This window comes from Myxocyprinus asiaticus, chromosome 40, assembly GCF_019703515.2.
Source record: "Myxocyprinus asiaticus isolate MX2 ecotype Aquarium Trade chromosome 40, UBuf_Myxa_2, whole genome shotgun sequence".
In the NCBI taxonomy this organism is placed as follows: domain Eukaryota; kingdom Metazoa; phylum Chordata; class Actinopteri; order Cypriniformes; family Catostomidae; genus Myxocyprinus; species Myxocyprinus asiaticus.
Window position 1 is genome coordinate 7,109,848 of NC_059383.1, and position 24,832 is coordinate 7,134,679.

General features: G+C 38.4%; 2 protein-coding genes across 4 annotated transcripts in view; one reads left to right on the plus strand and one right to left on the minus strand.

The window, feature by feature from the left end:
- Positions 1 to 1,708: 1,708 nt before the first annotated feature.
- Positions 1,709 to 4,224, minus strand: LOC127430424 (ankyrin repeat domain-containing protein SOWAHA-like). Its single transcript, XM_051680181.1, has one exon. It carries the CDS (start codon positions 4,113 to 4,115, stop codon positions 2,769 to 2,771), a length of 1,347 nt encoding a protein of 448 aa, XP_051536141.1. The 5' UTR covers positions 4,116 to 4,224; the 3' UTR covers positions 1,709 to 2,768.
- Positions 4,225 to 4,995: 771 nt separating this feature from the next.
- Positions 4,996 to 24,832, plus strand: part of LOC127430420 (septin-8-A-like) — a 69,411-nt gene continuing 49,574 nt past the window's right edge. For all 3 annotated transcript variants that reach the window (XM_051680173.1, XM_051680174.1, XM_051680175.1), the window contains exon 1: positions 4,996 to 5,133. In XM_051680173.1, the coding sequence (XP_051536133.1) occupies positions 5,104 to 5,133 (30 nt within the window). In that variant the 5' untranslated portion in view covers positions 4,996 to 5,103. The remainder of the gene's footprint in view (positions 5,134 to 24,832) is intronic.

The window sequence follows — 24,832 nt, forward strand, 5'->3', positions numbered from 1 at the left end:
TGATTGTTGAACAAACACAATGCTCTCAGTCAATCCAAAATGTTATTGAACCTCAAACCTGAATGTTTAACAAAGGAAAAGTGAGTTTTGTCTTTCTCAGGGGAATATATGTGTGCACAATTATTAGGCAACTAAATTACAGAAATAATTTCTCCCAACTCAATTGTTTAATCTTAATTTTGAGTAAGTGCAACAAATAAGTAACACAAAATAACAATTAAATAAACATTTTGGCCTTTCAAAAATATTCAGTGACCAATATAGCCACCCTTCTTTTCAATAACTGCCATGAGCCTTCCATCCATGGAGTCTGTCAGTTTCTTGATCTGTTCACAATCAACTTTCACTGAAGCAGCAACCACAGCCTCCCAAATGCTGTTCAAAGAGGTGTATTGTCTTCCCTCACTGTAAATCTCACATTTGAGAAGATCCCACAAGTTCTCAGTAGGATTTAAGTCAGGTGAGGAAGGGGGCAAAGTCATTATTTGGGCATCTTTGAGGCCCTTGCTGGCTAGCCAAGCAGTGGAGTACTTGGATGCATGTGATGGAGCATTGTCCTGCATAAAGATCATGGCCTTCTTGAATGCTGAGGACTTCTTCCTGTACCACTGCTTGAAGAAAGTACTTTCCAGAAACTGGCAGTTTCAAAAAGGTCCAACTACCTCATCCTTAATGATAGCAGCTCATACCAGTACCCCTCCTCCACCTTGCTGGCACCTGACTCAACGTGGTGCCCTGTGTCCATTAGTGATCCATCAAGAGTCACTCTCATTTCATCTGTCCATAAAACCTTTGAAAAATCTGTCTTCATGTATTTCTTTGCCCAATCTTGACGCTTCAGTATATTCAGTGGTGGTCGTGTTTCAGCTTTCTCGACCGTGGCCATGTCTCTGAGCACTTGGCACCTTGTACTTCTGGACACTCCAGGTAGGTTGCAGTTCTGGAATATGGTAGCACTGGAGGATAATGGGTTCCTGGTAGCTTCACGTTTAATTCTTCTCAAGTCTTTTGTAGTTAATTTGCACCTTTTCTTCTCCATGTGTTTTTTGTGCCCCAGTTGACTATTCGCAACAAAACGTTTGATTGTCCGGTGGTCACGCCTCAATAGTTCAGCTATTTCAAGAGTGTTGCATTCGTCTGAAAGGCATCTTACAATTTTTGAAATTTCAGTGTCAGTTAAATGTCTTTTATAGTTCATTTTACTATGAAGCTTAATGAAGATGCCTAATAATTATGCACACCTTAATTGTGTAAAAGGTGTAACTCACTTCCACCACACCCTCCCTCATTACACAAATACATACCACCTGAAAATGGTTGCATCCAATAAGCATTCAAGTTTATATGGTTTTGAGTTGGAAAATGTGCATGGAAATAATGATAAGATCAGAACACTCACTTGCCTAATAATTGTGCATGCAGTGTAAATGCTCTAAATGACAATATTTGAATGTGGAATTTGGGAGAAATGTTGTCAGTACTTAGAATAAAACAAAAATGTTAATTTTACTCAAACACATACCTATAAATAGTAAATCTAGAGAAACTGATAATCTTCCAGAGCTGTATATATAAAATTGGCACCCCTGACAATTATATTAACTAATAGTGATGACAATTTCAGACATTCATAAATGCATGGACAGATGCTGAACAACACAATTGTTTTGTGTGTCTAAAAAAACAGTACTGACACTCTTTATTTCCAATGGGTCTGATTACATTTTTATTTATTTTTTAATCAGTAGTAAAACATTTTGATGGGGTTTCGCCTTCTCTTTGGTAAAATGTCAAGTCACAGATTATAAATGACAATGTTAATGCATACAGTATTTGATAAAATATATTAGTAATACATGATACAAACACACATGCATGATTCATGTAATGTAAGTATTTTCAGATTTTTAAGTCTAAAGTCTGTAAACTGTAGATGCAACTCAGATCATATAAATTCACATCACATGATAAAGTTTGCCTTTCTTTTCACAATACATTCCTGTGAAACATTCCTGATGCTTAGACAGAAAAGAACAATAAAAAAAGTGTTTGGCCACTCCCAATGAGTTCTGCTCCCACCTTAGGAGAAATAGCACTCAAACTTTAATATTTGATGTTTATCTCATAATTCATCTCAGTCAGCTTTAATCTCATAATATCAAATAATCACATACTTTTCAATAAGCTGTAATTGCTCCCATAATTATAGTTCTGTTTACAGGGAAAGATGTAAGAACATTAAAGTAGACTTTACAATATAATGCATATGCAAATAAGACATTTTGAAAAGATTGAAATGAAATGAACAGATTTCTTCTGCAGTTCACAATTCATTTAGAATCTCATATAAAGCCGATTCATAGATACAGTGTCCGATTCAATCATTTAGTTCTGTCTTTTAAGGAATATTCCGGGTTCAATACAAGTGAAGCTCAATCGACAGCATTTGTGGCATAATGTTGATAACCGAAAAAATTAATTTCGACTCGTCCCTCATTTTCTTTAAAAAAAGCAAAAATTTGGGTTACAGTGAGGCACATTTTATCCCTTCTGCAACTCTGCTGTACGTCAATAATAAATCTACAATCATTCATTAAAATAGGGAGGGAGGATTAAAATAATATGTAAGATACAATTTGTCCATTAATATGAAAGTTTTGCAGGAACATGTATTTTGTTTCTATCACCATACTGAAAACTGAGCATTGATTTTGCGTTTCCTAACAGGACAGTTCTACATTCAATTAGTGAAACACATCAGATAGCCTCTATTTATGTGACACGGGCTCATCCTTTCTGTCATCTTCAGTCATGAAGATGAATGGCACTCTGGCCTTGTTCTTCTTCTTGAGCCCCACCGGAAGTGCCGGCTGGAAGAGGCGGCTTATAGTGTGTTTATTTGGTTCGTAGTCATCCCTGACCTGACGCATCTCCCGGTTGACAGCTTTGGGGTCTCCTAGAAGCTGCCTCAACTCCCTCGGATCCTCTTTGCGCAGATAGTGATATGGTTTCTTACCGCAGTTGTCCCTTAGGTTTCTGTTGGCACCATATCGGACTAGCAGGTCAGTTAGATGGAGCTGACAATGAATAGCAGCGACATGCAGCGGTGTGTAACCGCCGTGTGATTTGACGTTGACGTCCACCGCACAGTCACTTTTCCTCGACACCTCAATAATTTTGCAGACCATCTCAGTTTTTCCACACTTGACAGCCCAGTGTAGGGCCGTGAAACCAGACATGAAGTCCTTCTTCTCTGCAAGATGAGCGTCCTTTAAAAGCAGGCCGTACACCTGACTCCACTGACCGGCCGCAGACTTCACGAGCCACTGATGCTCCAGGGAATCGAGTGGGCAATGGTATGAGTACTTGGGCTCGTCGGACTGTTTAGGGGCCTTGAAGTGTCTCCGCACCTGTGGGGAGCCACTAGCGCTGGCGACACTGTCTGTTGAAGGTCTCCTCTTACTTTGAGGTGAGGAATGAGGCTCTTGAGCAGAGCTGACAGTTCCCGAGTGCTCGGTGGAGGTTTTCTTGCTATGATAACTGATGTGGACTGGAGGCATCCGTAAAGGCAGCGCATACGGTTTGTTTGTGCTCACCTCTTTCTTGGCAGGGCATGCCGCTCCATGTTTATCTGAGTCATCAGTGTCAGATTTGAGAGGAACGATGAAATTTCGAAACTTTGTAGGTTGAAGGTCCACATTCTTGCTTTTTTCTAAAGTAACCTCTATAGGAGATGGTCCCACGGTGCTGTGTGAAGATTTTGAGGTAGATCTGTTCACTGTTTTTGGGTCTGACTTGTTTCCTTCTGCATTTTGGAAATCTTCTGCTGCATGTGATCCATGTTCTTCATCCTCTTCTCTTGGGGTGGTTTCATCTTTAGAGACTTCTAGTAAATGCCGATATAGTTTCTTTAGGACTATATACTTAGTGTCTTGGAATTCTTTCACAACGGCAATGTTGTTTACAAACGTCTTGAAAAGATCTCGGTTTTGTTTTTTCTCTGCCGGATCACAACAATTCAGGGGTCCTTTAAACTTGCTCAGTATATCCGAGTTTTTCACCTTTCCGCCCCCTTCTATTAACATGTTTAAAATCGCCTCTTGAGTCAAATCCATTTTTTAAAAAAACGTCCCAAATATGAACATATCTCTAGCCTTCGTCCTCGACAGCACCTGGACTGTCGCCACGCCCTTACCTGATTTCCGGAATGACCCTGTGACACCTCATTTACATAAAATATTCAGGTCAGACTAGGGCGGTGGGCGGCGCTGTGTCGTCACCGTTGAAAATCGGAAAATGGTTATTAGAGTTCGAAACGTCTTGAATTTGGTTCTAAAAAATTCAATTATTCATCTATAGATAGAAACATATTCGGGTTAGCAAGTTCAGTTGTTTAAATACCATCCAGAGTAATAACAACAACAACATCTAGGCAATCTAAAAAAAAAAACGATGTATTATTATTATTATTTGGCTATAATTATTAAATAAGCTTGTTTATACTGATTTCTCTTTATTTCTGTTTTAAATTAAGAGTATGAAAAAGTATGCATTTGTCCTGTATGAGTGCATATATCACCGCAACCGCAAAACTGTATGCCATTAAACAGTCTGGCGTGGATCATAATTGATAATTAATTCCATATTTCATTATTGAGGAAATGTATCCTGCCATGTCTTGGGAAAAGGCTGAGAAAAGGCATTTCTGAAGCCAGCGGGAGTTTCCAGGAAGAAGCCATATTGAACGCGCCGAGGCGCTCGCGATTCCTACTATGGCAAAATATTAACTCATGAATATTAATTTATCATCTCGCGTTGCTTCAAAGTAACTCTGGCCCCAGACGCGTAACATGATTAATATTCAAACGCCCCGCCCTCGCTATTGTTTTGAACCGTTTGATTTGCTAGTTGTCTTTCCAACGTATACCTTCCAACCAATCAGTTAGACGTTGTCGGTAAACTTCATTAATATTCATAAGTCAGGCCTTTACCATAGTAACATTCGCAGTTTCTCCAACCTTTCCATAGAGTGTCAGCGGACGGAGAGAGACGTAGGCAGCTCCCTTTCGCCTTATTTCGGCTGTAAACATAACATTCCTCATCATGGCGGCCACGGATGTAGATATATTTTCTGTAAGTAACATTTTTAATAATTTCATCCTTCCAGAGACATGCTTTCACTTAAAAACACAAACACTTTATGTGTTTTCTGACTAGCACGAGCGCTACCATTCGAGTTTAGCCCAAATGACTCAGTCTGCATTGACCAGCAGTAGAATCTAACGCTGTTTATTTATGATATGTTTACTACATGTCAGACCAAGTATCTGTCTTTTTGAACTTGATTGTTGACATATAAAGTATTTCTACATTGCTGATGTTCTGTCTGTTTAAAGCATTTAATGTGTTTTCTCACTCTGGAATGCTGCTTGAGTTCAAATCGGAATTGACTCTGATATCTGCAGGCTGATGCTTTAATTACAGTACACATTAAGTTTCACTATTGGAGTATTGCAGTAGTATGCAGCACATGAGGGCTGGTTCTGAAGGCAGTCTGCTAAAAGTCTTCTCATTTACCACTTTGTTGACATCTTTTGCTCTGTTTGCTCAGACTGCGTACAAATTCCCATTCAAACATGAATGAAGCTCAGATATGTGGCAAACATTGTGTTCTGAAAAGCCTTCATTCACTGTAGAGTTTGTAATGTGAGGGACCAGCATGTGGCCCCTCAGTGTGAGATCACAGATAACAGTGTCCGGGGTTGGTGGTTGGTTTGCTGATCTGATGGTGTTTAAACTCAGCAAGGAATGATTAATGAGCCAATTATGGGATCTTTGGAATTGTTGAAAATTAGGGTGATTACCTGTAGGTGTGAAGCATAAGCAGATTATGAGATCTTGCAGAAAGCCTGCTAGTGGTCAGTGCATTGCGTTGAAAACAAAACAGATGGAGCAGCATGCAGTGAAGTTCTGGGGTGCTTTTTAGAGAGGGTCCGATAATCGGGTTGATCAACAATTTTTTTACTGATATTCACACTTTTTAACTTAAACTGTTATCGGTTCTTCAGTATCGGCTCTACCGATAAGTGCTGCTATTGTTTCACAAAGCAATTTAATCTAAACAATTTCATACGTAGCCCAAACAAGATGAAAAAAAATTTGTGGCCATTTAGATTGCAAAACAACTTTGCACAGTGTTTGGATATAGTGGCATAAATATTATTATTATATGATTGTTATTAAAATATTTATAATGCACATTATATTTTTCTTGTTGTAGTTTAATTTTGTATTATTTATAGCAAAAAACAGATCCCGCAGATTGGTTATCAGACACTTAAACATAAAAATAATTGGTACTGGTAAGTAAGGTGTTCGTAAAAATTAGGCTAATAGCTTATCCATCGATCACTAGTGATTTTGATACTATATTAATTAATACGTTCAATTATTTTTTTTTTTATTATTTTTTTTTTTACTTAAAGTGGATTTTTAAACTTTTTGTGTGTTAAGTACAGCTTTAGCAGTCTTATTCGAGTTTATAAAGTATTTGACCAATTGTATTTATTTTTTTACAGTTATTGAAATTTGTTATACAGATATTCACACTTTTAAACTTAACTGGCTATTAGTTCTTCAATATTGGGTCTACCGATAAGTGCTGGCATTGATTTGCATTGCAGTTTAAACTTAACAATTTAAGACGATGACCAAAACAAAGATTAGATCGCAAAACAACTTTGCATAAATATAACGACGTAAATATGATAGTGATTATTAAAATATTTAGCTTGCATAGTACGTTTTTATTGTTTTGGTTTAATAATTTATTATTGTTTCAAAAGCAGAAATAAATTAAGATTAAAAATAGGTTCCCAAATATCGGTTATCGAACACTTGTTAATATTTATGTGAAATATTAAATATTATGTAGAAATTATTATAATAAATGTAAGCAAAAATGAAGTGGTAGTTAAAAGTAATTGTTTATCAGACACTACTTAAAAATAATTGGTATAATCATAAAAAATAATATCTGTCGATCACTAGGGATTTCGATACCATATTAATTAATACATGAAGTAGGTTTTTTTTTAAACCTAATGTGGATTTTAAACTTTTATGTGTTAAGTAACAGCTTAAGCGAACCCATTGTCTTGTATGAATTAGTAAACGGTTTGATCAGTTATTTTTACCAATATTAACTGTTTTGCTAATATTCACACTTTTCTACTTTTGGCTTTCAGTTCTTCAATATTTGGTCTACCGATAAGTGCTGGCATTGATTCGCGTAACAATTAAAGCTTAACAATTAAGTCAATGATCAGAACAAAGAGGACAGTAAATTTGTGACTCAACCACTTTGCATCAAGGTTATTATAGATTTTTATAGGATTTTTAATTGAGTTTTTCTATTTTATATTCAATTAGTAATTTCAATGTAGTTTAGTTTTCATTAGTTTTCACACTTTGTCAACAACGTAAAAATGATGATGATTAAAATATTTAGTATGCATAATAAAAATAAAATTGTTAATGTGTCAAAAGCAGAAATAAAACAATTACAAATGGGTTCCATCGGTTATCCAACACTTATTAGGCCTAATATTTATATATAATAGTAAATAGTTATTTATAAATATTATATAAAAATAATCGTTATTAGTATCGGTCATCAAAATATAGTATCGGTCAATCTCAAAATAGTAATTTTGACACTATATTATTAAATACATTCCTCTAAGTGCCTTTTGTTAGATTCTGAGTTTTGACAAGTTCTTGAGTGACTCTTGCCTTGAAGTTCCTGGGAGTTTAAGTGGATTTTTCAACTTGAATGTGTTAAGTGACAGCTCAAGCAAACCAGTCGTCTTGCATGGTATCTGTGCCATGTGTACTGAGCAATCACACACAAACAAACACTGTTTGATCAGGACAGTTTGCGGGGAATGCTCAGGAACTCGTTTTCCTTCTTGATTAAGAGGAGGGGCATTTAAAATCTGGAGAGGGTTTTGAGGGAAAATGAGTGTTTGGATTGGAGAAGGGCAACTATTTTGAGCTGTTGGTCAGTCTTGATAATAGATCCATTATGTGTGTGCCGTGATAAAGAAAGTCTCGGACTTTAGATTTGGAAAGTTTGCAGCCAAGTGTTCTTTCACACCATCAAACTGTTGGCTTAATGTAATGTAATGTACAAGTGCTTTCACAGTCGATGCTTTTGATTAGAGGTTTGTGTGGTTTTAGGGGCCATATTGATCAACTGCACTGAACTGATGAGGATCAATTTTAATCATAATTACATAATGGGCAAAAAAGCTTAAAGGTTTTCAGTTCACCCAAAAATGAAAATTCTGTCATGACTTACCCACCCCTGCCTTAAACGAGCAATTATGACAAGACAGTCCAGTTCAACAGCAGTTTCATTTATCGTACCATGCCCAAGTTTCAAGGCAGGGCTGATGTAGTTACTGTTATATAAAGCTTCATGAGGTTAGTAATGATGACTCAACACCCTGTTCACGCTTAGATGCCCCACATATCATCACTAACATTAATAAACACTGAAACATCACATGATTCAAATTATATAAGGCCATATGTGTTAAGATTTTAAAGCAAAATCCTCCATTAATGGGGTACATGCGATCTTGTTGTTATTTACGAATGTTAAAGGGTTAATTCACCTAAAAAGGACAATTTTGTCACCATTGACCCACACTTTTTTATAACTGAAATATACACATATGAATCGATATCAAATCGAATCGAGAGCTTGTGAATCAGAATCGAATCGAATTGGGAAATCTGTACCCTATGAACTCTACCTTTAAATACATACTTTACACCGGAAAACACAGATTTCTACTTCATGTTCTGCAACGGCAGGTTTCCGAGTGCATGTGGCCATGAGGAGTGGCAGCCAGTCAGACAGCTGTGTGTGTATGCCCATTGCATGCAGATCTCTAATAGAAAATGCAGATAGAGTCCAGTCTGCTTTTTGTTCAGCAGATACCACATCAATCTAGACCGTCTGCATTCTACTCATTGCTATCAGATGGGGAGTCAGCGATATTTCCGTTGAGGGTTTTGTCAGTTCTGTGCAGCAGGCACACACACATTCAGGTGTATGTCGGTGGAAAGTATGGAGTTGGCCCAGTTTGGCTCTGCTCCACCGCAGCTCGGAGTGCCATCTGCCTCCAACAATCTGTGTTGGTGTAGACCCCAACAATTGAACAGCATTGTTGATGGGCGGTATATCTAAAAGAATTGTATCTCGATATTTTTAACATTTTGATTCTATTATTGATTCTTTACTAATTGTATAATTAGAATAGAATCAATAATAGAATAGAATTTAATATGTTTATGGATAAAAGGGTAATTTTTCTTTCAATCAGAGGAACCATATTTTCAACTAAACAGCCATTGTTGGCAAATAGAATCAAAATGTTAAATGAAAGTAGTAAAATGCAGTAAAAAGCGATTTATATTTCAAGCAGTTTCTTTTATTAAATAAACACTGAAAAATTATTTAATTTTCTTCATTGGTTCATTTTGAGTCAGACATGATGAAATGAATGAACTGTGGGTCAGTACGTTTTTCATTCTCTAATAAGAACCGGCTGATAAGTCATTTGTTCTGGAGGTAGCGCTGAATGTTTGCGGTGTAGATTCAAAAGAACCGAGTCATAAGATTCATTGGTTCAGGAAACGACTACACTGGGGACACTGTATGTTTTGTCCTGTATAAAAGAACCGGCTCATGGGAGTCATTCGTTCAGGATTCTGACTACACCAGTCACACTGTAGATTCAAAAGAACCCAATCATAAGATTCATTTGTTCAGGAATCGTATTACACTGGACACGGTGCATGTTTTGCGTTGTAGATTCAAAAGAACCGAATCATAAGATGAATTCGTTCAGGAATCGTATTTGGACACGCTGGATGTTTCACGCTGTAGATTCAAAAGGACCGACTCATCTTTTCAGCCAAACAGCTATGTAGATTTAAAATGTTAAATGAAAGAACTCAAATGCAGTACAAAATAAATAAGTTCAAAATAATCACAGCATACTTTTCAAACAGTTTTTTTTACTTAATAAGCATAAGGATTATTTAATTTTCTTCATTGATATGCACCAATGTAACAAAATAATAATAAATAATAATAAAACAATAAATAGCAATGTTTTCCTAAAAATATATATTACTAAAACATTAATATACTGTATGAAAAATGCTATGCAGAGATATCCTTACACATTTTCAAGTAACAATGCGAACGAATCGTTGCAGGGATGCTTCGAATCGTTTCATTGAAACTGACAGTTTGAAATGATTCATTAAAATGAATTGAACTTACCAACTCTAACGCAGCTTTTGCTGTCTTAATTCTTGTTGCGAGACAAGGAAGGATCACAAAACTTGTCTAATGACACTCATTTCTTAATGGCCAAATAAAAAGCTCTTTGTAATATATTCAATGATGTTGCTTCATTAGCCTGTATATCATCAGTAAAAACCATCACAAAAATATAATATTATAAATATTCAATATAGACACACAGCCCTTTAGATGGTGTGATGATTTCCTGCGAATTTATGGTTGTAAATTATGTTCTTTTCAGTCACTGATAAAAACTATGTGAATTCATAGAGTCCCTTAATGGTTTTGTCTGGGGTATATGGTTTCGCAAAGTGACGTCTGGCATGTTCGCTGATTTACACACAGCACCGAGTGTTCTGTCAGTACGCATGAATTAGGGCTATCTTATTGAGGGTGCGTTGAGAAAATATTGTTCTGTGCCCCAAATGCTGCTCCATTTCCTCTTGATCTGCTGCCCCCTGAGGGGAAATGTTTGGCCTGCCCCTGCGGCGGGGGCATTCACCATCAGCACCTATAAGGCCATTGTTCAAGCCTTCCCAAGTTTTTCTCCTCCCTTCAGACTGCATGTTTTCCAAAAACCCTTTCAGAAGGCATTTCCCCTTCACCTCAGTTAGGACGATGTCCAGCTTTCATCTGTTACATTGGATCTCCCATCTGGTGCCTCTGCTTTGGAATAACACAGGCGCCAGTGCAGGTTTTGCAACCTGCATTCCTTCAGTGCTTGATGTGTGTTACGCCAGCAGAAGTGCAGCCTTCCTCAGTAGCGCAGATGACATCATCCAGCAAATATGCGCCTGCATTGGGGAAAAAGGCTAGGCAGGAGAGTTTAAGGACACTTGTTAATGTGATAAAAGCCTATTTCACAGGAGTTCATATTTACCAACTCTGAATGATGGGATTTTTAATTGTTTAATTCATTGTCTATTGAATGTATTTAAATATTTGTATTGCATTGCATATTAGTCCAAATGTAATGGTAATACCTTACAATAAAGTCATAAAGTTAACATTAGTTAAAACTGGTGATCGACCGATATGGGTTTTTGAATTGCCAATGCCGATATCCAGAGAGCTAGGTGGCTGATAGGCCGATACAATACCGATATACATTTAATATAGTAAATAACAAACATTAAATTGCAAAAGAAATAATAATCAGAATCAGAATCAGAATGAGCTTTATTGCCAAGTATGCTTACACATACAAGGAATTTGTCTTGGTGACAGGAGCTTCCAGTGTACAACCATACAAAAACAATACAAAAACAGCAGCAAGACATAGATAATAATAAAAAATAAAACTAATTATACACATACGTACAGACACACACATGCATACATACACATGGGTAGTGCAAATCTAATACAATCTGTTATGTACAGTGTAAATACAAATCTGTTACGAACAGTGCAAATGTTTTTTTTTTTTTTTTTTTTCTCTCCAGAGGAATGAAATGGCAGAAGAGGTTGGATGTGTTGGATAAATATAAGAAAGACTAAACTGTGTATTGCACATTAATTATTGCTCAGTGGGGCAATTTAACTGTTCATGAGATGGATAGCCTGAGGGAAAAAACTGTTCCTGTGCCTGACGGTTCTGGTGCTCAGAGCTCTGAAGCGTCGGCCTGAAGGGAACAGTTCAAAAAGGTAGTGGGCAGGGTGAGTGGGGTCCAGAGTGATTTTTCCAGCCTTTTTCCTCACTCTGGAATATATAGTTCTTGAAGGGGGTGCAGGGGGCAACCAGTAATCCTCTCAGCAGTCCGAATTGTCCTTTGTAGTCTTCTGATGTCTGATTTCGTAGCTGAACCAAACCAGACAGTTATTGAAGTGCAGAGGAAAGACTCAATGACTGCTGAGTAAAACTGTATCAGCAGCACCTGTGGCAGGTTGAATTTCCTCAGCTGGTGAAGGAAGTACAACCTCTGCTGGGCCTTTTTGTACACAGAGTCAATGTGGGTCTCCCACTTCAGGTCCTGTGAGATGGTAGTGCCCAGGAACCTGAATGACTCCACTGCTGCCACAGTGCAGTTTAGAATGGTGAGGTGGGGTGTTCAGTGTTGGGGTGTTCCTCCTAAAAGTCCACAGTCATCTCCACCGTTTTGAGCATGTTCAGCTTAAGGCTGTTTTGACTGCACCAGACAGCCAGCTGTTCAACCTCCCTTCTGTATGCAGACTCATCATCATCTCGGATGAGGCCGATGACAGTGGTGTCATCTGCAAACTTCAGGAGCTTGACAGAGGGGTCCTTGGCGATGCAGTCATTGGTGTAGAGGGAGAAGAGTATTGGGGATAGCACACATCCCTGGGTGGCACCAGTGCTGATTGTACAGGTGCTGGAAGTGAGTTTCCCCTGTCTCACAAGCTGCTGCCTGTCCGTCAGAAAGCTGGTAATCCACTAACAGATAGACAAGGGGACAGAGAGCTGGTGTAGTTTAGTCTGGAGTATAGCTGGGATGATGGTGTTGAAAGCCAAACTGAAGTCCACAAAAAGTATCCTTGCATATGTCCCTGGTCTGTCCAGATGTTGCAGGATATGATGCAATCCCATGTTGACTGCATCATCCACAGACCAGTTTACTCGATAAGCAAATTGAAGGGGATCTAGAAAGGGTCCAATGATGTTCTTCAGGTGGGCCAACACCAGTCTCTCAAATGATTTCATGACCACAGACTTCAGGGCGACAGGTCTGTAGTCATTAAGTCCTGTGATTTTTGGTTTCTTTGGGATGGGTATGATAGTGGAATGTTTGAAGCAGCATGGGACTTCACACTGCTCCAGTGATCTATTGAAGATCTGTGTGAAGATGGGGGCTAGTTGGTTAGCACAGGATCTAAGACATGCAGGTGAAACGCCATCTGGGCCCTGTGCTTTCGTTATCCTTTGCTGTCGAAAGACCCAGCTCACATCATCTTCACAGATCTTAAGTGCAGGTTGAGTAGCAGGAGGGGGGAGGAGGGGGGTTTCAGGAGGTGTTGATGTTTGTGTGAAGTGAAGGTCAGAGTGGGTGTGGGGTGTGAGATTGGGCCTTTCAAATCTACAGTAGAACACATTCAGGTCGTCAGCCAGTTGTTGGTCCACCACAGGATTGGGGGCAGGAGTCCTGTAATTCGTAAGTTGTTTCATGCCACTCCACACTGATGCAGGGTCATTAGCTGAAAACTTGTTTTTCAGCTTCTCAGAGTATCTTCTTTTAGCCACTCTGATTCTCTTATTCAGTGTGTTCCTGGCCTGATTGTACAAGACGTTATCCCCAACTCTGTAAGCATCCTCTTTGGCCTGACGAAGCTGCCTGAGTTCCGCTGTAAACCATGGTTTGTCGTTGTTAAATGTTAAATAAGTCCTAGTAGGAATGCACATATCCTCACAAAAACTGATATATGATGTAACAGTATCTGTGAGCTCATCCAGATTGGTGTCTGCGGCCTCAAAAACACTCCAATCAGTGCAATCAAAGCAGGCTTGTAGTTCCAGCTCTGCTTTGTTGGTCCATCTCTTTACAGTCCTTAATACAGGCTTAGCAGATTTTAATTTCTGTCTGTAGGTTGGAAGAAGATGAACTAGACAGTGATCAGAGAGTCCCAAAGCTGCTCTAGGGACAGAGCGATATGCATCCTTTATTGTTGTATAGCAGTGATCCAGTATATTTCTGTCTCTGATTGGGCATGTAATGTGCTGTTTGTATTTGGGCAGTTCACATGTGAGATTTGCTTTGTTAAAATCCCCAAGAATAATAATAACTGAGTCCGGATATTGTTGTTCTGTGTCTGTGATTTGATCAGCCAGCTGTTGCAGCGCTGTGTTCAAACACGCATTTGGCGCGATATACACACTCAACAGAATAAACGAGGAAAACTCCCGCGGTGAGTAGAAAGGCTTACAGTTAATAAAGAGCGCTTCCAAATTAGGACAGCACATCCTCTTTAACGTTGATACATCTGTACACCAACTTTCATTGATGTAAAAGCATGTTCCACCGCCTCTCGTTTTCCCCGTTAACTCTGCGATGTGATCCGCTCTGAACAGCTGAAAGCCCGGCAGATGTAACGCGCTGTCCGGAATGGATTCACTCAGCCAGGTTTCTATGAAGCACAAGGCAGCAGAGTTTGAAAAGTCCTTGTTTGTGCGGGTGAGGAGATGTAGTTCGTCCGTTTTGTTAGGGAGAGAGCGGAGATTTGCTAGATAAATGCTCGGCAGCATTGTTCGAAAGCCGCACCGACGGAGCCTGACCAGCACGCCTGCTCGTCTCCCTCGCCTGCGTCTCCTAGCGCGTTTAAACAACACAGCTGTGTCTCCAACTAGAATGTCAAACAAAACGTCTGAATATTCAAAATCCGGGAAAATATTGACTGGTGTATGCTGTTGAATGTTCAGCAGTTCGTCTCTGGTAAAACTGACTGAAAAAAGATTACTAAACACAGGACAAACAAACAAAAATAACAAAACAATAGAAGCGCTCCACACTGAGGTGGCCAGTCCAGCAACCATGGATGGCATGTCCACATTAGCAATCGTATTTACTCAAAAAATATCGAATCAAACCAGTTGTACATACAGTGCATAGTGAATAAGACATTTACATATAGCACACGTGAAACGCTTTTATCTTGGGATGCATCTTAAAACGTAGGCAGTTGACTTGCTACCTTGCTGCCTAATCAGTTAATGGCTTAACTGACATCTGTTTTGAATGAAATGAACTCTTAAGGAAACTGGTCTCTGAACTGTTTGAAAAGCACCTTATTTTCATCGTACCTCCGTATACAGGCTCCGGCGGCAGCATTTTCCTGGTTTTAGACGCAGCCTTGAAGTTGCACTCAAGCACTCGTGCGGATCCAGCGTGAGCCTCAATCTCCTGACAGTTTAAATGGCCTGAATCGCCTACTTGGATTGTCACAAGAATTACCGTAATTATTTGTGAATCAGAGGAACTTTTGTTCCTGATCCTGAAGTTTTTCATTGTGGCTGATAGAATACGTGCTTCAAAGGAAGATATTAGATGAGCACTCGATGGGAAGAAAATGCTGGATTTTTCATGAGGTTCGTGAATGACATTTTTTTAAACAAGATATCTGCATACAGTTGTGCTCAAAAGTTTGCATTCCCTGGCAGAAATTGTGAAATTTTGGCATTGATTTTGAAAATATGACTGATCATGCAAAAAAAAACTGTCTTTTATTTAAGGATAGTGATCATATGAAGCCATTTATTATCACATAGTTGTTTGGCTCCTTTTTAAATCATAATGATAACAGAAATCACCCAAATGGCCCTGATCAAAATTTTACATACCCTTGAATGTTTGGCCTTGTTACAGACACACAAGGTGACACACACAGGTTTAAATGGCAATTAAAGGTTAATTTCCCACACCTGTGGCTTTTTAAATTGCAATTAGTGTCTGTGTATAAATAGTCAATGAGTTTGTTAGCTCTAACGTGGATGCACTGAGCAGTCTAGATACTGAGCCATGGGGAGCAGAAAAGAACTGTCAAAAGACCTGCGTAACAAGGTAATGGAACTTTATAAAGATGGAAAAGGATATAAAAAGATATCCAAAGCCTTGAAAATGCTAGTCAGTACTGTTCAATCACTTAAGGAGTGGAAAATTCGGGGATCGCTTGATACCAAGCCAAGGTCAGGTAGACCTAGAAAGATTTCAGCCACAACTGCCAGAGGAATTGTTGGGATACAAAGAAAAACCCACAGGTAACCTCAGGAGAAATGCAGGCTGCTCTGGAAAAAGATGGTGTGGTTGTTTCAAGGAGCAAAGTACGATGATACTTGAACAAAAATGAGCTGCATGGTCGAGTTGCCAGAAAAAAGCCTTTACTGTGCCAATGCCACAAAAAAGCCGGTTACAATATGCTCGATAACACCTTGACATGCCTCTCAGCTTCTGGCACACTGTAATTTGGAGTGACGAGACCAAAATAGAGCTTTATGGTCACAACCATAAGTGCTATGTTTGGAGACGGGTCAACAAGGCCTATAGTGATAAGAATACCATCACCACTGTGAAGCATGTTGGTGGCTCATTGATTTTTTGAGGGGGTGTGAGCATTAAAGGCACGGGAAATCTTGTGAAAATTGATGGCAAGATGAATGCAGCATGTTATCAGAAAATACTGGCAGACAATTTGCATTCTTCTGCACGAAAGCTGCACATGGGACACTCTTGGACTTTCCAGCATGACAGTGACCCTAAGCACAAGGCCAAGTTGACCCTCCAGTGGTTACAGCAGAAAAAAGTGAAGGTTCTGGAGTGGTCATCACAGTCTCCTGACCTTAATATCATCGAGCCACTCTGGGGAGATCTCAAACGTGCGGTTCATGCAAGATGACCAAAGACTTTGCATGACCTGGAGGCATTTTGCCAAGACGAGTGGGCAGCTATACCACCTGCAAGAATTTGGGGCCTCAAAGACAACTATTACAAAAGACTGCACACTGTCATTGATGCTAAAGGGGGCAATACACAGTATTAAGAACTAAGGGTATGCAGACTTTTGAACAGGGGTCATTTATTTTTTTTCTTTGTTGCCATGTTTTGTTTTATGATTGTGCCATTCTGTTATAACCTACAGTTGAATATGAATCCCATAAGAAATAAAAGAAATGTGTTTTGCCTGCTCACTCATGTTTTCTTTAAAAATGGTACATATATTACCAATTCTCCAAGGGTATGCTAACTTTTGAGCACAACTGTATTTGCAGACAGTATATAATAAAGTTTTATTTATATTTGCCTTTTAGCATTAGAAAAGTTACAGAGAACTGTTGAGGAGAGACCGTTCAGAGGAAGATTTATGAGTGTTCCACAGGATGCTGGATCTGCTGAAGTTCTGTGATGTTGGTTTATTACATCTGTTTAACGAGAGATGTGCATATTTGCAGATGGTATATGATATTAGTTTTATTGATATTTGCCTTTTTATCATTAGACAAGACAGTTAAAAGTTACAGGGAACTGTTGAGGAGAGAGAGGGAGAATGAAACAGGTGAGCACTTTAACATTATGAGCACAAATGCGTCTGCCACGGCTCTGATATGCGGACCGTTCAAATGAAACTGTGTTGCACACCGGTCTTATTGTAGTAGCATGATGGCATGTAACAACAAAATGAACCATGACTTGTCATTTACATGTTTCAGTCGCTTCACATGCAAGCAGGTGATTTTCGGCACCCTCAAGAAAAAAATCGGCCAAAAGGGGGAAATTTATTGGCCGATAATTATAAAAGTCAGAATATCGGCTGATATATCGGTTGACCACTAGTTAAAACAATAGTTAACTTGAACTATCAATTAACAAAAGTATATTTATAAATTACCATTAACCATTAATAAGGCTGTAAAAAAATATTGTTCATGGCTAGTTCATGATGCCTAATGCAATACTGTATACAACCTTGTTGTAAAGTGTTGCCACTATAATTCTTCTCTTAGAATTATACAGTTGTAATCGAAATTATTCAACCCCCCCAAGACAGTAAGGATTTACAAAGGTAAGCTTTTCTGATGACCCAGAATTTTTATACTTTACATCTATATCAATTGAGTGACACATTCAAAGTCATAGTGTGAATATATGACCTAATATTTCTAAATAGCAGGATTTTTAAAAAATACAACCTTGTCATAATTATTCAACCCCTATTGCATGTAGCTGTTTCTTAAATATGTAAGGCTACACAAGTAATTGTTTTAAAACAAAATTAAGTCATCAGTCTGCAAAACTTATTTAAGTTTTAAAATTTAAGTTTAGAGTTGTAAGCAAAAATGTATTTCTATGCAAAAAATGCTATTAAAATGTCTCAAAAGCTAATAGAAGAGATTATTTCATTACACAAGAAAGGTCATGGCTAAAAGTACATTTCCAAGGCACTTCAATTTCCAATAGACAAAGTTGGCAGCATTATTCATACATTTTTTAAATATGGTACAACAGTAACATTCTTGGGGTGTGTAAGAAAGCAAAACTTCACCAAGGGAAATGTTGACTTGAATATTCAAGAAGTAATTAGGAAAGACCTGTGGAGTCCTGGAAGAAGGTTTTATAGACGTATGACACTAAACTGAAAATGAGTTTTAGACCCATGGGTCAGCAGTACGTCTGGAGTAAGATAACAAGGTGATGACAAGAACGACACCATCCCCACAGTCAAGCATGGAGGTGGGTCAGTCCTGTTATGGGGTGTTCTTTGCAGCAAGACAATAACAACAAGGATACACCAAGTTGTCCAAAATCTGGTTCTGGGATAGGTCGTGGAATGTCCTTAAATGGCCCTTTCAGTCCATCATTAAAATCCCATTGCAAACCTTTGTTGGGATTTCAAGGAAGCAGTGGCAGCACAGAAACTAAAGAATGTCAATGAGCTGGAAGCTTTTGCTCATGAGAAATGTGTAAAAATTCTAATAGAGAGGTGTCCGAAGCCTGAGAACACTTACATGAAAAATGTATTTGCTGTTATTAAGGATAAAGGATGCTCCACAAATGATTGACTTTGGGGGTTGAATATTTTTGACATGACGTTTGTGGAGAGAATTAGTTATTTTTTATTTAAAAATTTGGGTAAACTGAACTCTTTGTTCTCAAATTTACTCAAATGTGTATTAAAAACTTTGACAGTTTGCTGAGGTTTTAGTTGATGTGTTTTAATTCACATCACCAGTCAGGGAGGTTGAATAATTTTGATTACAACTGTATATGCATAATTTCTTGAAAAACAGCATAGACAACATGCATTGATTAGTTTTAACTGGATATTTACTCTTTTAACTACTGCATTTAACGTATTGAATCTATTTAATCATTTTTACACAGTTGTTTTTTTATTATTTTAGTCAGAATTTTTTATTAAATGTTCTTTGAATTTAGTCGATGTTACTCTCACTATAATGGCATATAATTTAGTTGACGAAAATGACATGTTTGTAGTTCACCTGTTCATTAGTTTCTTTGTCTGTGCAGAAGTTTATGCTTTGAATAGCTAATTTAATCTTTTTTTTCTTGTCATATTTTCATCAAAGTAAAGTAAGTTTTAATTATAATCCTTTATCATTTATCATATTATGCGTCTTTTTGGTCTCGTCTACATTATCATTGACCAAATAAAAAAAAAAGCCTTTCGTCAACTAACATTTTCATCAGTAATTTCGTTGACGAGATTAACACTGTCCTTGAATCAATTATTGTACTTTTTTAACACAATATTTACTTACGTGATCCATTGACAAGACTGTTGGTAGATTTTGAAAATGTCATGAAAAAAACATATTTGAGAAAATAGTGTGAAAAATGTAAAACTGTAACAGGCCAAATTTTAACCAAATAATCGAACATTTTGAAAAAGTTATTTAAACATATTAAAGATTTATCTATGTAAATTGAAAACCTGAGATCCTAAAATAATAGCATATAATGTAAAAGTATGAGTTACTTTTTAGAAGTTAAATTCTTCACGCTAAAGACAATTTAATCTGTTATTTGTAGCACATTTTTAAGGAAACAGCGTTTTCACAGTGCAATTTATGTATTCTGCCTAGTCGGATAATGCTTCATTGTCTGCACACATGTAAGCTGTAATATAACATTTATACATTGCTATGAAAAAGTATTTGCCCCCATCCTGATTTCTTCACTTTTTGTGTGTATCTCGTACTAAATTGTTTCAAAAATTCAAACAAAATCTAATATATAACAAAGGCAATCTGAGTAAACACAAAATACATTTTTTTAATGATAATGTTATTTATTGAAGCAAAAAAAAAAACTTATCCAATACCAACTGAGCCTGTGTAAAAAAAGCATTTGTCCCCTTAGTTACTAAATCCCCAAATCTATGAATCTGCATTCATAATGGGGTTCAGCTGGACTAGAGCCAGCCCTGTTCAATCAAATCAACACCTAAATAAAACATTTTCAGCAGCATGAAGTTGGCTAAAAGGTCTCACCCAGTAGCACACTATGCCAAGGTCGAAAGAAATTCCAGAAATGAGGAAAAAGGAGATTGAAATACATCAGTCTGGGAAGGGTTACAAAGCTATTTAAAAGGTTCTGGGATTCCAAAGAAGCACAGTGAGAGCCATTATCTCCAAATGGAAGAATTTTTCCAAGAGCACAGCGACGACTCATCCAGGAAGTCACAAAAAAGCCAAGGACAACATCCAAGGAACTGCAGGCCTCTCTCGCATCAATAAAGGTAACAGTTCATGACTCCACTATCAGAAAGACACTGGGCAAAAATTCCATCAATGGAAGAGTGGCAAGGTGAAAACCACTGCTAACCCAGAAGAACATTAAGGCCAAAACACACCTTGATGATCCTCAGACTTTTTGGGAGAATGTTTTTTGGACTGATGAGTCAAAAGTAGAACTATTTGGAAGACAGGGGTCTCTTTACATCTGGTGTAAATCAAACACAGAATTCCACAAAAATTACATCATACCTACGGTCAAGCATGGTGGTGGTAGTGTGACGGTGTGGGTATGCATTGCTGCTTCAGGGCCAGGGCGACTTGCAATAATTGAGTGAATCATGAATTCTGCTCTCTACCAGAAAATCCTAAAGGAGAACTTCTGGTCACCAGTCCGTGAGTTGAAGCTCACAGACTGTGATGAGTATGTATGGGTAAACTATGTGTTCCTTCAAAACTCCAAAGATATATTATATTTTTAAAATGCTAACTATTGATATTATCAAAATAAAAGATATTGGGAGGTGGTCACGTGACGCCATGCAAGAAGCAGACGTGTGAGCGACGAGCTCTGCTCACTTTGCTAAATTTTTTATTATTCTCATGTTATAATCTGGTGAAATTCAATACACCAAGTCAAAATCATTGGGCTCTGGAGACATTAAAAGACACTTACGTGTTCAGGATGAAAGCACCGACAGGCCTACAGACCGGGGACTCGATTTGGATGGCGCGGCGGGAGAGGAGATCCAGCGTCAGTTGTCCAACATATCGGTGATGATGAGGTTCTTGCTTACTCGGAGGATCTCGCTGTAATACGTCGATCGATTACGGCGATGGAAATAAAATTCTCTGAGTTAGTCATAAGAGTGTCAGATGCTGAGAAACAAATCGATTATTTGGAGTCTTCGTAGATGGAATTATCTACTACACCGCCCGCGACCAAAGTTGATCTGGAACGTATTCTTGAAAAGCTTGAAGATCTTGAGAATAGAAGCTGCAGGAATAACGTCAGAATTGTTGGAATTCCTGAGCATGAGGAGTGCAGAATTATGGTGAAATTCCTAGACGAGCTCTTCCCGAGTCTGTTCGACATAATAGGCCACAAGCTGGAAATCGAGCGAGCTCACAGAGTCCCTGCTCGGAGATCTGCTGAGGGAGATTCTGGCCAAATTTCTGAGGTCATCCGATAAAGATCTCGTGATGCGCCAGGTGAGGAGCAAAGGGAAGCTTTCTTGGAGGAATCATAATATTTTCTTGTTCCCGGACTTTGCGAGTTCGATGAGAGAAACGCGATCAGTTCAGGGAATGCAAGAAACTCTTGCATCAGTGGAAGATCACTTTTGCTCTGATGTTCCCGGCCAAACTGAGAATAGAAACGAAGGACGGTCGCAAAGTATTTACATGTCCCAATCAGGCAATGTCTTTTATTGAATCGATGGGTGAGTAAACCATTGGATGTTTCTCATTTGAGTGGGTCGACTCGCTGTACTTACTCTGGCTTTTGAGGAAGCTGGGCATCATTTTGGTTTCTTTTTGCATTGGCTCCGCCTAGCGGCTGGAGTTTGTTTTGTGAATAACACTTTTCCTTGAAACTTTTGCATTGACGGAAGATTAATTTTGCATGGAAGTTCCCGGCCAGTTTGAGAGTGGACACTACGGATGACTGCAAAATATCTACATGCTCAAACAAAGGATGTCTTTTATAAAGTTGACGGATTGAGTAAGTCATGGTATATACTTTTATGCGGCCTCTGAGTGAATTGACTTGACCATTCGGGGAACCGGGATGTCGGTTTTGTTTCTTTTTGTGTTGGCTCCGCCTAGCGGCTGGAGCTTGTTCCGTTTACGGAACACTGGAATGATTACGTCATCTGCTGAACTCATAAAAGCTGGCTCAATGAACATTCGTTTGTCTATCCATGAAACTGAACGGTTTTATATTAGCTGGAATTTGTTTTGTGGAGGATCACACTTTTAAAACAGTTCTGTTTTGTTCATTCTTCCTTTTGACTGGGGGTTATTTTACAAAGTATTTTCTGTTATGTAATTTTGCTTCACAAATTTGTGAGGCAAAATTGTGCAATCCGATGGCAAAGTTGTTGTGGGGGCTCGTGGGCGTTCATGGACCTTTTGAGTTTAGAGGGGTTGACGCCGGTTGGCACTCTCGTGTGCGGAGTTAATGTACACGTTTTTCTTTTTCTGTTTGTTTTGTTCGGGCGGAAGTTCGGGGTTTGATTGTTTCACTAATGGGTAATGTGGTCTGTATAATTTTGTTTTTGACACACAGTTTATTTATTTTTTTATTATATCAATATGTCAGTTGTTAATATGAGTGTACTATCTCTCTCCACATGGAATGTAAATGGGTTGGGGCACCCCATAAAAAGAAGGAAGGTTATTACTTTTCTTAAACGTAAGAAATAAGATACAGTGTTTCTTCAAGAAACACACCTTTCTCCGCAGGAAGCGGAAAAATTTGGGAAGATATGGGGTGGGCATGTTCTTTAGTGTTTGCTCAAGTAAGAGCAAGGGAGTCATTTTATTGGTAAATAAACATCTACAATTCAAATGTCTCAAACAGATTAAAGATAAATTAGGAAGAGTCATTATTGTTTTAGCTGAAATTCAGGGGCAAAGGTTGATTTTTGGCTAATATTTATGCGCCTAACGCTGATGATCAGGGCTTTTTTATAGATCTTGAAGGAATGCTGCAAGCCGCTGGCACCCCTCATGATATAATATTGGGAGGAGACTTTAATCTTTTGATGGATTCAGTGCTTGATCATAGTGAAGCAAAAGTGTGTAAGCCCCCTAGAGCAACACTGACGCTTCACAGGATGTGTAAAAATCTTGGTCTTACAGATATTTGGAGACTTTTGAACCCATCTGGTAGAGACTATACATTTTTTTTTCATCAGTCCATAAGATTTATTCTAGAATAGATTTTTTTTTTTATATATATATATACAAGTCCCTCATTTCATCTGTTGTGGATTGCTCAATTGGAAACATTTTAGTCTCAGATCACGCCCTGGTGAGTTTAGAGGTGGTGCCACATATGGAGAAAAAGAAATCGTATTGTTGGTGCCTTAATGTATCCCTTTTGCAAAATCCTGAATTCCAACAAATATTAAAGACTGAAATCAGTGTTTAAATGGAGACCAATTGGTCCTCAGTATCCACTGTGGGCATGGCTTGGGAGGCACTTAAGGTGGTTCTTAGGGGTCGGATCATACAGTATGCCTCATTCACCAAAAAATCCAAAGCACGAGAACTTGTGGATTTGGAAGGAAATATTAAAAATGCCGAAGCAGAGCTGAAGTGCCGTTTGTCATCCGATGGCCTCAGAGAATTGACTCGATTGAAATACAAATATAATACTATTTTGTCACGGAAAGTGCAGTTTTGGTTATTCAAGGCAAGACAGTCATACTTTGAGTCGGGGGACAAAGCAGGAAAACTTTTGGCTAGATATATAAAGCAGAGAGAGTCTTTTTCTACCATTCCCTCAGTGAAATCTGCTGGTGGTGAAATATTTACCTCAGCCATTGATATTAACAATGCTTTTAAAGAATTCTATCTTGATCTCTATAGTTCCACGTCTTTGTCTACTGATGAAGATATTAGAAACTTTGTGGAACCATTAGATCTCCCTAAACTGACGACTGAGCAAAAAAATTCTCTTGATTCTGAGATAACCTTGGAGGAGCTTGGCGAGGTTATTGGGGCCTTGCCTACAGGCAAGTCTCCGGGGCCTGATGGCTTTACTGCTGAGTTTTTCAAATCTTATGCTACAGAACTTGCTCCACTTTTGCTAGAAGTTTATACTGAATCATTAAAGAATGGAAAGCTCCCGCCAACCATGACACAAGCCCGGATCAGTCTGATTCTTAAAAAGAACAAAGATCCAAGCGAGTGTAAAAGTTACCGTCCAATTTCCCTGATCCAGTTAGATTAAAAAAATTTGTCAAAAATTCTGGCTAACCGATTAAGTAAAGTTATGACATCTCTTATACATGTAGATCAGGTGGGGTTTATTCGGGGCCGCAGCTCTTCTGATAACATTGTTCATTCACTACTGACCACATGATATTGATGAGAATCAGTATCATGTGGTCAGTAGTGAATGATCAATCTCCGGTCGCTGCCATTTCACTTGACACCAGAAAGGCATTTGATATGGTAGAATGGGATTATCTTTTTAAGGTTTTGGAAATATACGGGTTCAGGAGTACGTTTATTGG